Genomic DNA, 11,145 nt, shown 5'->3' with positions numbered 1-11,145 from the left:
ATACCAGAGCTAGCTAGGGTGAGTCATTACGAGTTGTGAATTAGTGACTGACAGATATATTTGTGTCCCTTCCAAAAATATCGTCCTTTCAAATTTAAATGTAGGACCATTAAGCTACGACTTAGGAGTTGATATACAGATTAGGAGCAAACTAGCCATGGTTTCTAATTCTGAATCATTGTGGTTCCACGTCTCATCTTCCAGTTTTCCTAGAGCGAGTATTATTGATCTATCAAGTATAAATTTAGTAGAGACATACGTGTCTGTAATGAACTTTATGTTAGTCATGACGATCAATTTTAAATCTTCTTAAATCTTGTGAGATTTTATATTTCTACCATCTACCAAAATCTCACGGAAAGATATTTAATATCAAAGTAAGGTTTAATATAATTAGAAAATCTATGAGGAACTCTTTCGTACCTCCAACAAAATTTTAATACGTTTTAAATTATTTTAGTTACTTATTTAACATATAACTATAGAAAAATATGATTTAACCTGTGGTACAATGATCTTAATGCCAATTACGAATCACTTAACACAAAGGTACGTCACAACAACCACCAACCAGCCCCAAAGATCAACCAACTCCCAGGTAAAGCTGTTCAAAACCCCAAAGATTATGCAACTGCTCAAGCCATCTTCCTTGATGATGACTATGAGGACTACCTCACTGGGGACAGTGATGATCAAGATGGGGAGGAGGTGGAACACCCAATGCGAAATGAGGCCAAGTACTACATATCCGAGTATGAACACGTGTCTTTACCCGAAGAGACTGATCGAGTTGATGATCGAGCACTGGTTCGAGAATCGCAAACTGAAAAACAACCCGAAGTGGAACCCGATGACCTACACGATGGTGTTGATCGGATGTTGCATCGAGTAGATGTTGAAAAGATAGATCAGCCTCAACCACCTGCACTAGTAGAAGAAAGGATGGATGCTGCACTTGACATCCAGCTGGAGGCGCTTGCAGAGCGAATGGCTAAGCGTAAAGCTACACCACCTAAGTCTTTGCTCCCACACGAACTTCAGCAGGAAGCTGCCAAGGAAGCAGCTCGATTGGAGGATGAGGTCAAGGAAGCTGTCAAGGAGATCGGTCTTGAAATTCTGAGAAGTGGAGTTTGCTTGGATCCTGAGCTGCGAATTGAGGAAAAACTTGAAGATCCTCGCTCTTGCCGTGTTTGATAGGACTTCGGATCTTCAAGAACTGTTTGTGCGACCTTGGAGCTTCAGTTAGCATTATGCCGCTTTCAGTTGCCAACAAGCTAGGATTCACTGATTTTAAACCAAGTAAATTGTATTTGGTTCTGGCCGACAGAACAGTGAGGCATCCGATTGGTATCATGGAGAACCTGCCTCTCAGGATTGGAAGATTGGAAGTGCCTGTCGACTTCATGATCCTCGATATGGACAAGGAACCAGATGATCCGCTGATTCTAGGAAGGTCATTCTTGGCAACAGTTGGTGCTGTGATAGAGGTGAAGCAAGGCAAGATCAAAATAGATCATGGTGAGCATTTCAAGATGGAGTTTGATGTGAAGAAGGGGATTAAGAGGCCAACCATTTATGGTCAAGCTTTCTTTACAAAGACCAAGCAAAGGAAGGTGCAACGTCTTGAAAAGGTCAACACCACATTTGCCTTAGAACCTGGAAAAGACCTGGAAAATCTGTTGAACCAGCCTACTGCAGTGGAGACGATTCCAGAACCTCTTCCACATGGAAAATTAAAATGGAAAATTAAAAAATTAAAAAAAATGGAAAATTAAGAAGAGGAAAATCGAGGAACCTGAGGGTCAACCCGACACCGTACTCGACGCGCCTGATCGTGTCCCTGCTCGGGTGGCGAGTGGAGTTCGAATCCCACTCTCAGTGAAGCCCACCAACCAAACCCTAGCCTATTTAAGGGGTTTCGACATTCTCTCCCCTTCCATCACCGATCAGTATCACTCATCCCTAGATTTTTTGCTTTCCAAAGTTTCTATTCTATTCTCTCTCAAACTCGAGCTTTATTCGATTTCTTTGGGACTAACCCTATTAACCTTGAGACTTAGCCTTTTTCTTCTCAAGGAATCAAACATGGAGCCAATCGCTAAAATTTACCAAAGGAAGGGAAGAAGATCAACCTCCGCCGCTGCTACAACCGGAGGTGATGCCGTCCAATTTCGAGAGTCTCAAGGAAGAGGAAACGTTCCACATTCCCAACCGTTGGGTGGACGTTTAGCCTCCCTAACCCGATGCACAACCCGATCCACCACCCGACCTGTTTCTCGAGTAACCGATCGAGTAGGCCCCCGAGTTCGCTCACCGAGTCCAATGGCGAGTGCTGTCCGTCGTTCTCCTCGACGTAGGGACCTGTCTACGTCCGAAAAGACCCTTACCGACCCTATGGAGGTCGATTCTGATGACGGAGGAGAAGAGCAAGGGGAGATCCACACCTCTCGATCAAGGAGCAGAGCTGCGGTTGCAAGCGGTTGCAAGGGGGAAGAGAACGGCTTCGGAGAAGGCTGAGAAGGTGGTTGAGAGAGCAGTTGAGGAAGAGGATCAACACGCTGAGGAGGAGGACCGAGAGAGAGAAGAGGAGCAGAGAGAGAGGACCCGCCAAGCCTCTTGGAGGCTAAAGTAGAAGGAGGTGGATACTCCGGCAAGACTCTTCAAGTTTTTTTGGAAGATGAGCTTTGTTGGTACCCACTACCCTCACCGAGAAACAATGAAGCAATTGGGCATCGCTAGAGACGTCGAGTACCTGTTCGATATGTGCCACCTGGGCCAATTGATGCGAGCCCACCTTGAAGCATATGAGGAGGAGACGGTCCACTTCCTTTCAACCTTGAAGATGCACTATTTCGAGGACCACCTGACCCTACTACCCGATGGGGGGATCAGGTTCATCACCTTCTCCGTGAGGAACAAGGACTACCGACTCAGTTTCAAAGAGATGGAGAAGCTGTATAGCTTCAAATCTGGTAGTGGGGAAGGTAAGGAGGTTGGCAAAGAATAATGAGGTCCCTATGGCTGAAAATAGGAGACAAGAACCCCTACAAGTCCACAAACTCCAAATCCGCTCAAATAAGTAGCCCTGTCTTGAGGTATTTTCACAATTCCCTTTCATGCACTCTTTTTGCTAGAAAAGAGACTGGGAATGTGAACGACCATGAGCTCCAGCTGTTAGATATTGCACTGTGTGGAGTTTTGGACAATACTAGGGATAGTACACCACTAGTTGGAGATGTTGCGGATACAAGCATGTTGTTTGTGTTACTCGATCAATTCCTCTACCTGAAATCGTGGGCCGTGAAAAGATGAGAAGGAGGCAGAGAGATCTCCATTGGGGGACTAGTCACACCGATCCTAGTGGCATGCGACATGCCCTTAAAAGGAATTGTTCATGAACCAAGATGGCTGGATGCGGACTACCACGTGCTGGCAAGATTTTTGGCCCACGAGAGGCCTAATGACATGACGCTGTTCAAGTTTGTCCATCCAACCGCCGGAGCTGCTCAAATGGTTCTACCTAATGTCATATGCACCAAGGTTTGGCTTGGCGACAACATTGACTTCACACCACCGTTGGAGGAGCTGTACAACCCGGAGGAGGAGTCCAAAGCTGAGAAGAGAGAGGAGACCAGGCAGAGACAGGGAGATAGCTCGGAGGAGTTCGATTTTGAGGATTATGTATGCTCTCAAAAGCAACCGGTTGGAGTGAGGGAAGCTCACAAGAGGATCGGCTGGCTGAAGAGGATGAACAAGTTCTTGGCGAAGAAAGTAAAAGATCTTACCGGTTCGGTGAAGACAATGGGAGGTCAAATCAAGGAGTTGCAAGATAAGGCAAGCTGTGCCTCAGCTCCTACCTCGGCACAAGCACCAACTTGGATGGGGAGAAGCGGACCGCTAGGAGGAACTCGAGGACTGCCACCTCCAGAACCTTACAGAGCATCATCATACGAGCCCCAAGCCGAGGAGAACATCACCCGACCTGAGACATCGCGGAGAAGCCATTCTGATGCTTACCCGACACCTAACCCGATGGGATACACGATGAACTATTCGATGCACCCATCAAGCACCCAATCGGGTGAGTACACAGGGATCTTCCCTCCACCTTACCAGATGCCATTCACGACGCCATACACGATGCACCCTCCGAGTGGATACACGGGTGATCATTCTAGACCTTTTCCGCCATTTCCGTTGTACTACCCGATGCCCTACCCGATGAACTACGCGATCCCACCCTCGATCAACACCTCGGATGCTGGTCCGAGTAAGTCGTTAGTGCGCATTTCTAAGCTCTATGACGAGCAAACACTAGCACCTGCAGAAGCCGAAGACAACCCAGGCTACACGTTGGTAAGTATGGAGGTTGTTGCAACCTCCTTCTTCACCAACCCATGAGGTACCACTTTCATCCGATCTTTGTATATAACATTGCATTTAGTTTAATTCATTTTGTGTGATTCTTGGATTCTTTTTCAAATTTTTATTTACACAGGGACTGTGTAATTTAAGTTTGGGGGAGGGTCCTAGAATGTATTTAACATTGTGTTTTATTTTCTTATTTTTATTATTTCAAATTTTTGCATGCTAGTTTTATTCATTTGAGTTTGCATTGCATCTATGTGCATTAAAAACCCAAAAAAAAAAAAATGAAAAATTTTAAGAAAAAGAAAAGAAAAGAGTGTTCATGTAGTTGCATTTGCATATTAGGATTGAGTCTAGTTTGTTTCATATAGGATTGTCGCATATGCATCTTAGGGGACAATGATTAAAACCACCTTGTTTAAAATCAAACCTTAGTATTGAAGTTGTTCTAAGTCTCTAAGTAAACAAAAAAAAAAGAAAGAAGAATTCTTGCTATAGTCTCCTAGAAAGAAAGAGAAGAATATATCTACATTAGGAGTTTAGCAAAAAAAAAAAAAAAAAAAAAAACAAAAAAGAGAGAAAGAGAGCTAGAAGTTTAAAGTTTAAAAGACTAAACCTTAGGGAGTAAAAAAAGAGAATTAAAATCAAGGATGTGGGTAGTTTAAATTCTAGGGGGTTTAAATAAATAAAAAATGAAAATGAGAGTGAATGAGAAAAGGGTAGATCATCAAGAGTTAAGCTTTGTATGCCCAAATTATTATCAGTCTTAGATAGTTTTCACAACTGTCTAGCATTCCATCTTTTGAGAGAAAACCACCCAAAGAATTTTTTTGAAACCACCTTACTAAAAAGTCTTACCCTTGAAACCGATTGAGCTTGATTCACCTTCCATTTGCAAGAATTCGCCAAACACTTAATTGAATGTGAAAGAGATGTTCCTTATCTTTAGTTGGAGGTTGAGCTAGATCGATGCATGGTAATAAGCATAGAAAAATATTTGTAAGTATGTTGATTGATCTTAGCACCATTAAACTATCTTTAAGGACTATAGCTTGAATCTTTCGGTTAGCATCTTAAGGTTATGAGTCCCCACTTTCAAACTGTACCCTCTTACTTCCTTGCTAGAGGACTAGCAAGATTTAAGTTTGGGGGTCTGATAACTCTCTAATTTACATGTTTTTAGCATCCTTTTTTGTCCATATTTTGCATTATTCATACCTCTAACTTAGCATTTTTAGGTCATTTACTGTAGGAATTCACTTTTAGAGCATTTAGGGTGTTGCATTTCTGCATTTGCATATTTTGGATAAAAACAGGTGCTAAAGAGCCAAAAATGGGGAAAAACAAGGACAACTCGAGCATGTACTCGAAGGAGCCATCGAGCTGCAAGAACAAGTCCGAACCCCAAAACGATCGAGGAGGATCCAAGAGCATGAAGAGCAATCCAAAGATCCACCCGAGGAGTAACCCGACTTCACCCTCGTGTACCCCATCGAGTAGATCATCGGGCAGGTCAAGGAAGCTAGGTCAAATGGGTTTCCATATATAAACCCCCTCTTCACCTAGCTTGCAAAGGAGCACGCCGCAGACCCTCAAACCAGAGAGCGAGAGCTTCTGTGAGAGAACTGGGTGACTCAACATTTTCCTTCTTGTTTTGCATTTTTATTTTGTAGTTTTCTTAGATTTCTATCATTTATTTTCTCTACTCTACTCTATCTTTTAATACAATGTCATTTTCATTCATTTTGATTGCCTTGTTATTCGCTTCTATGTCCGAGTAGTGTAGTAAAGTTTCTAGGGATGGGATAGATGATTTTGTGTTCTTGATCGGTTAGGATGCTTTAGTTGACTGTAAATGATTGATAGATTTCCTTCTAGATTGGTGCTCTTAATGCTGTCAACAGACCGAAAGGTTGAGATTAGATCTAGGGTGTTTACAAATGCTACAGGCCGAAAGGAGTAGATAAAATGCTTGATTTAGCCAATGCTAGAGGTTTACTTAACTCTGAGTAACAAAATTAGATGAGTTTAAGTCTACTGACAATAATGAATCGTTCTTAATGCCTGATTGTTCATATTGCTAGTGCGACAGTGTGGTAATGTGTTCAAGGTTGATTGTCGCTAGTGCGAAAGTGTGGTGACAAGGTCTTAGAGGTTCATTGTCTTGGAAATAATTGCTTGAGGCATGTAAGGCATCCGTACTGGTCTAGAACACTTAGGATTTGATTACCCCCATCCTAAGGAACTTTCGTATTTTATTTATTTGCATTTCTTTCACTTACTCGACTACTTACCCGATCAGATACACGATAACCTGTATCGAGTAATACCTCGAGCTGTTCATATCTCACTTGCATACTCGATCACCCCACTCGATCCTGTACTCGATTGCTTGCATCGAGTGCTTAGGTCATGTGGTTTACTTGTTTATATTCTTTTACTTTGTTTATTTTAGGAATCGTTAGAACCAAAACCCTAATTGCTTGGCTTGACTTGCATTGTTCTAATCATATCCTTCCTGCTAGCAATACACAACCATTTGGATTGATAACCCTTTGTACTACAACTGCATAGGGGATTGATACCCTGGGTGAAAACCTGTCTATCAAAAGCTCAATCCACTTTTTGTGAGAGAACCCTTGTTATTGATAAGCCTCACTCAAAAGATAGATCATTTTTGTCTCTAAACCCTTATTACCAAGCCAAATGAGTTTAAGCATTGCATAAGTTGATTCATGTTCTTGTTTAATGAATTTTAAAGGAAATGGTTGATTTGAAAGCATATGGAAGTCTAAGGCTTGAATCAGTTTAGGTTGTGAAAGGCTTGTCTAAAATTTTTAAGTACAGCTCATTCAACTTGCATCCTAGTACTATTAACTTGGACATTGATTCTAGCTAGCTTATTAGCAAGTTTTAGGTGCTGAGATCCCACTTCCAAACCTCATTCTCCTTCTTTATGTCTTCTTTATTTGCTTGAGGGCAAGCAAAGACTAAGTTTGGGGGTGTTGATGTTCATATATTTTACCTTGTTTCACCTTAGTATATTCACATCTTTTGCATGTTTTACTATCTAGTTTGGCCATTATTGAGTAGCTTTAGGACTGTTTATGCATTAGAGCAGATTTGCATTGCATTTGCATAGTTTCTTGCATAAACAGGTGATTTTGGATCCTAAGGAGCATGGAAGGATGCTGAGAAGGATTTGAGCTATCACGTGAAGAAAATTAAGGAGTTAGAGCAGAAGGAACCAAGTACACGAGTCCACTCGACCACCACACTCGACCAGACACTCGACCGTGTGCAGAGAGGGACTCGATCGGTTGGAAGAAGCAGAAGAAGAGACCACTCGACCAAGCACTCGACCGAGCACCTGGTCGAGTTGACCGAGCCGCCTGCCTATTTTGTCTTCTAGCCATTTCAGGGCTTCCCCTCTCTCCTATATAAAGCCCTTCTACCTCATGGCCGCAAAAGAGAGAACTTTTTAGGAAAATAATATCTAAACCTAGTTTTTACCCTTTTGGGGTTTGTCTACTTTTTCCTTTCTTTTGTAAAGATCATTAGCCACTTTTGTTTCATAAAAACCAAGAGATCTTTGATACTTGTTGGCTCCACAACTTTCTATGTATTGAGAATTTGGGTTTGATTTCTTCTTCAATATTGTAGATCTTATTCTCATCTATCTAATCATGCAAGTTTCATTGATTTCTGGGTATATAACTTTGTTCATCATGTTTAGTGCTTGTGAGTAGTGGTTTAGGATCTTAAGGATGGATTAGGCTGGGTAAAGGTTATGGATTTTTAGATTGATCAAGCTTTATTGTTATACATCTCTTCTAGATAAGATATGCTTTATGTTGTTCTTTTACTGAGAAGGTAAGAATAGATCTTAAGCATCTTAGCATCACACCAATTTCTAAGTTGCTAGATAAGGCTAATACTAGAGATTATCATGAAGCATGCTAAGAGATTAGATGTTTTAAATGGTTTTTGACTTTGATGATCTGGTTGTTTAATGCCTGCTTTTATATGTAATAGCTAGTGGGAGCTAGGTCTAAGAAGTATTTAAGCTTGATTGTTATTGTCAAGAGAATGGATTAACATGTATTAGAAGATCATTGTCTAGAAATAACTCATTGTTGATTGAGGTTTGTTGATCAGTCTAGATAACGATAGGTTTAGCCCAGCCCATGAATCCATCCTTAGGACTTTTATTTGTTTATTGATTTCCTATTTCAAGTATTGTTATTTGTTTCTTGTTTGATTTACTTTAGTTTTGCTCTGTTTTGGTTGTTGCTCTGTCTCTGTTTTGCATCCGCAAGTTAACTCGACCACCCACTCGATCGAGCATCTGATCGAGTGCTTGCAAGAGCACCATCCAGTGTTCTTGTTTATGTTCTGCATTTACTTTTTTCATTTCCTGTTCCATTCCTGTTGCATTTATTAAGTTCTTGTTTAATCTTGTTTCATTACTTGTCCTGCATTAGTCTAGTTTTTGTTCTTGTTATCATCATTACTGTTTGTTTCACTGTTTATCCTCCATTTAGTATCTTGTCTTAGTAGCTTTACATTCTGCATACTATTATCATCATTAGGTTGTTAGATAAACATATTCATCATATTTGGCTTGACTTAGATAAGTATTCATATCCTGATTGCTTGCATCACACCCATTATGGATTGACATCCTTTATGCTACAACAACATAAGGGTAATTGAAACACCTTGCATCCACCTGTTCATTCATTATCTCTACCATCATTCATTCATTCATCTCACCACACAAAAAAATATGTTTCACCAAAAATTTGTCAAAGGCTTTGCGAGTATGTCTCAGCCAATAACACAGTTGACGAGTAAAGATACCAAGTTCCTATGGTCAGAGGAATGCGAGAAAAGTTTCTCGGAGTTAAAGGTGATGCTCACAAGTGCCCTGGTACTGGCTTTGCCAGAGGCAGATGAGTCGTATGTGGTGTACAGTAATGCCTCTATAACGGGCTAGGTTGTGTACTAATGCAAAAGGGTAGAGTAATCGCATATGATTTAAGGTAATTGAGTAAGAACGAGAGGAATTATCCAACGCATGGGCGTGGTCGTGTTCGCGTTGAAGTTTGGCGTTCATATCTCTATGGAGCCAAAGTACAAATCTTCACCGACCACAAGAGTCTGAAGTACATATTCACCCAGCCGGAGTTAAATCTAAGGCAAAGAAGGTGGATGGAGTTTGTTGCGGACTATGACTTAGAAATTGCCTATCATCTGGGAAAGGTGAATAAGGTCGCAGATGCCTTGAGTAGGAGACGCTTCGATGTAGAAGCAGAGAAAAATCAAGAAGCGTTGGTTTACATGATGGGGACGTTGCATTTAAATTCATTGTCGAGAGAAGTTAAGCCATTGGGCTTAGGAACGTCCGATCAAGGAGATCTACTTAGTATAATTCTTTTGGCTTAACATAAGGATATAGAACTTAAGAGTTGGGCGGAGAATAGTAAGACCGAGTTTCAAACGTCAAACAGTGGTACCATTGTGGTTAATAGTCGAGTTTGTGTGCCACAAAGCAAGGAGTTAAGAGAGGAAATTCTAAGGGAGTCACACCACTCTAAGTTTTCGATTCACCTTGGATCAACCAAGATGTATCGCGATTGGAAATATCATTGGAAGGGAATGAAACGAGAAGTGGCTGCGTGGGTTGCCAAGTGTAACACATGTCAGCTCGTCAAGGCTGAGCATCAAATGCCGAGCGGACTAGTCCAAAGTCTACCCATGCCGGAATAGAAATGGGATCATGGAACGATGGACTTTGTAATCGGATTGTCTATGAGTAAACTAAAGCATGATGTGGTTTGGGTTGTGGTGGATAGATTGACCAAATCTGCACACTTCATCGCAATCGCGGAAACATATGGTGCCGAGGTAATCGCGATATGACACATCGAGGAGATCGTCAGGTTGCACGGAGTGTCGATGACCATTGTCTCTGACCGTGATACGCGGTTCACCTCACATTTCTTGAAAGCTTTCCAAAAAGCCCTGGGAACAAGGGTGAACCTAAGTACAGCGTACCACCTGCAAATTGATGGGCCCGTACAAGGTGATTGAACGATTAGGTGCAGTGGCGTACAAACCGGAGTTACCACCGAAGTTAGTCGCCTTTTATAAGGTTTTCCATGTATCACAACTCTGGAAATGCCTAAGTGAAGAGGACAAAGTGGTCGAGGATGTTCCACCTGAGTTGAAAGAAAACCAGTCGTTGGAAGCAACGCCTATTCGAATCTGAAACATATCTTTTTATGTGGTGAGATGAATGAATGAATGATAGTAGAGATGATGAATGAACAGGTTGATGCAAGGTTTTTCAATTACCCTTATGTTGTTGTAGCATAAAGGATGTCAATCCTTAATGGGTGTGATGCAAGCAATCAGGATATAAATACTTATCTAAGTCAAGACAAATATGATGAATGTTTTTATCTAACAACCTAATAATGATAATAGTATGCAGAATGTAAAGCTACTAAGACAAGATACTAAATGCAAGATAAACAGTGAAACAAACAGTAATGATACTAACAAGAACAGAAACTAGACTAATGCAGGACAAGTAATGAAACAGGATTAAATAGGAACTTAATGAATGCAACAGGAATGGAACAGGAAATGAAACTAGTAAATGCAGAACATAAACAAGAACACTTGATGGTGCTCGAGCAAGCACTCGATCAGATGCTCGATCGAGTGGATGGTCGAGTTAACTTGCGGCTGCAAAACAGAGACAGAGCA

General features: G+C 41.4%; 1 protein-coding gene across 4 annotated transcripts in view; it reads left to right on the top strand.

Annotated features, from left to right (window-relative positions):
• LOC109126941 (uncharacterized) overlaps positions 1–4,848 on the top strand; it is a 6,453-nt gene extending 1,605 nt beyond the window's left edge. For all 4 annotated transcript variants that reach the window (XM_087470107.1, XM_087470111.1, XM_087470110.1 and 1 more), the window contains one exon: positions 1–4,848. This exon is cut by the window's left edge and continues 560 nt beyond it. In XM_087470107.1, the coding sequence (XP_087326233.1) occupies positions 3,373–4,401 (1,029 nt within the window). In that variant the 5' untranslated portion in view covers positions 1–3,372 and the 3' untranslated portion in view covers positions 4,402–4,848.
• The last annotated feature ends 6,297 nt before the right edge of the window (positions 4,849–11,145 follow it).

This window comes from Camelina sativa, chromosome 10 (genome assembly GCF_030686135.1).
Source record: "Camelina sativa cultivar CO46 ecotype springtype chromosome 10, ASM3068613v1".
Classification (NCBI taxonomy): Eukaryota; Viridiplantae; Streptophyta; class Magnoliopsida; order Brassicales; family Brassicaceae; genus Camelina; species Camelina sativa.
Note: the sequence above shows the minus strand (reverse complement) of the source record. Positions and strands in the feature narration are given on the sequence as shown.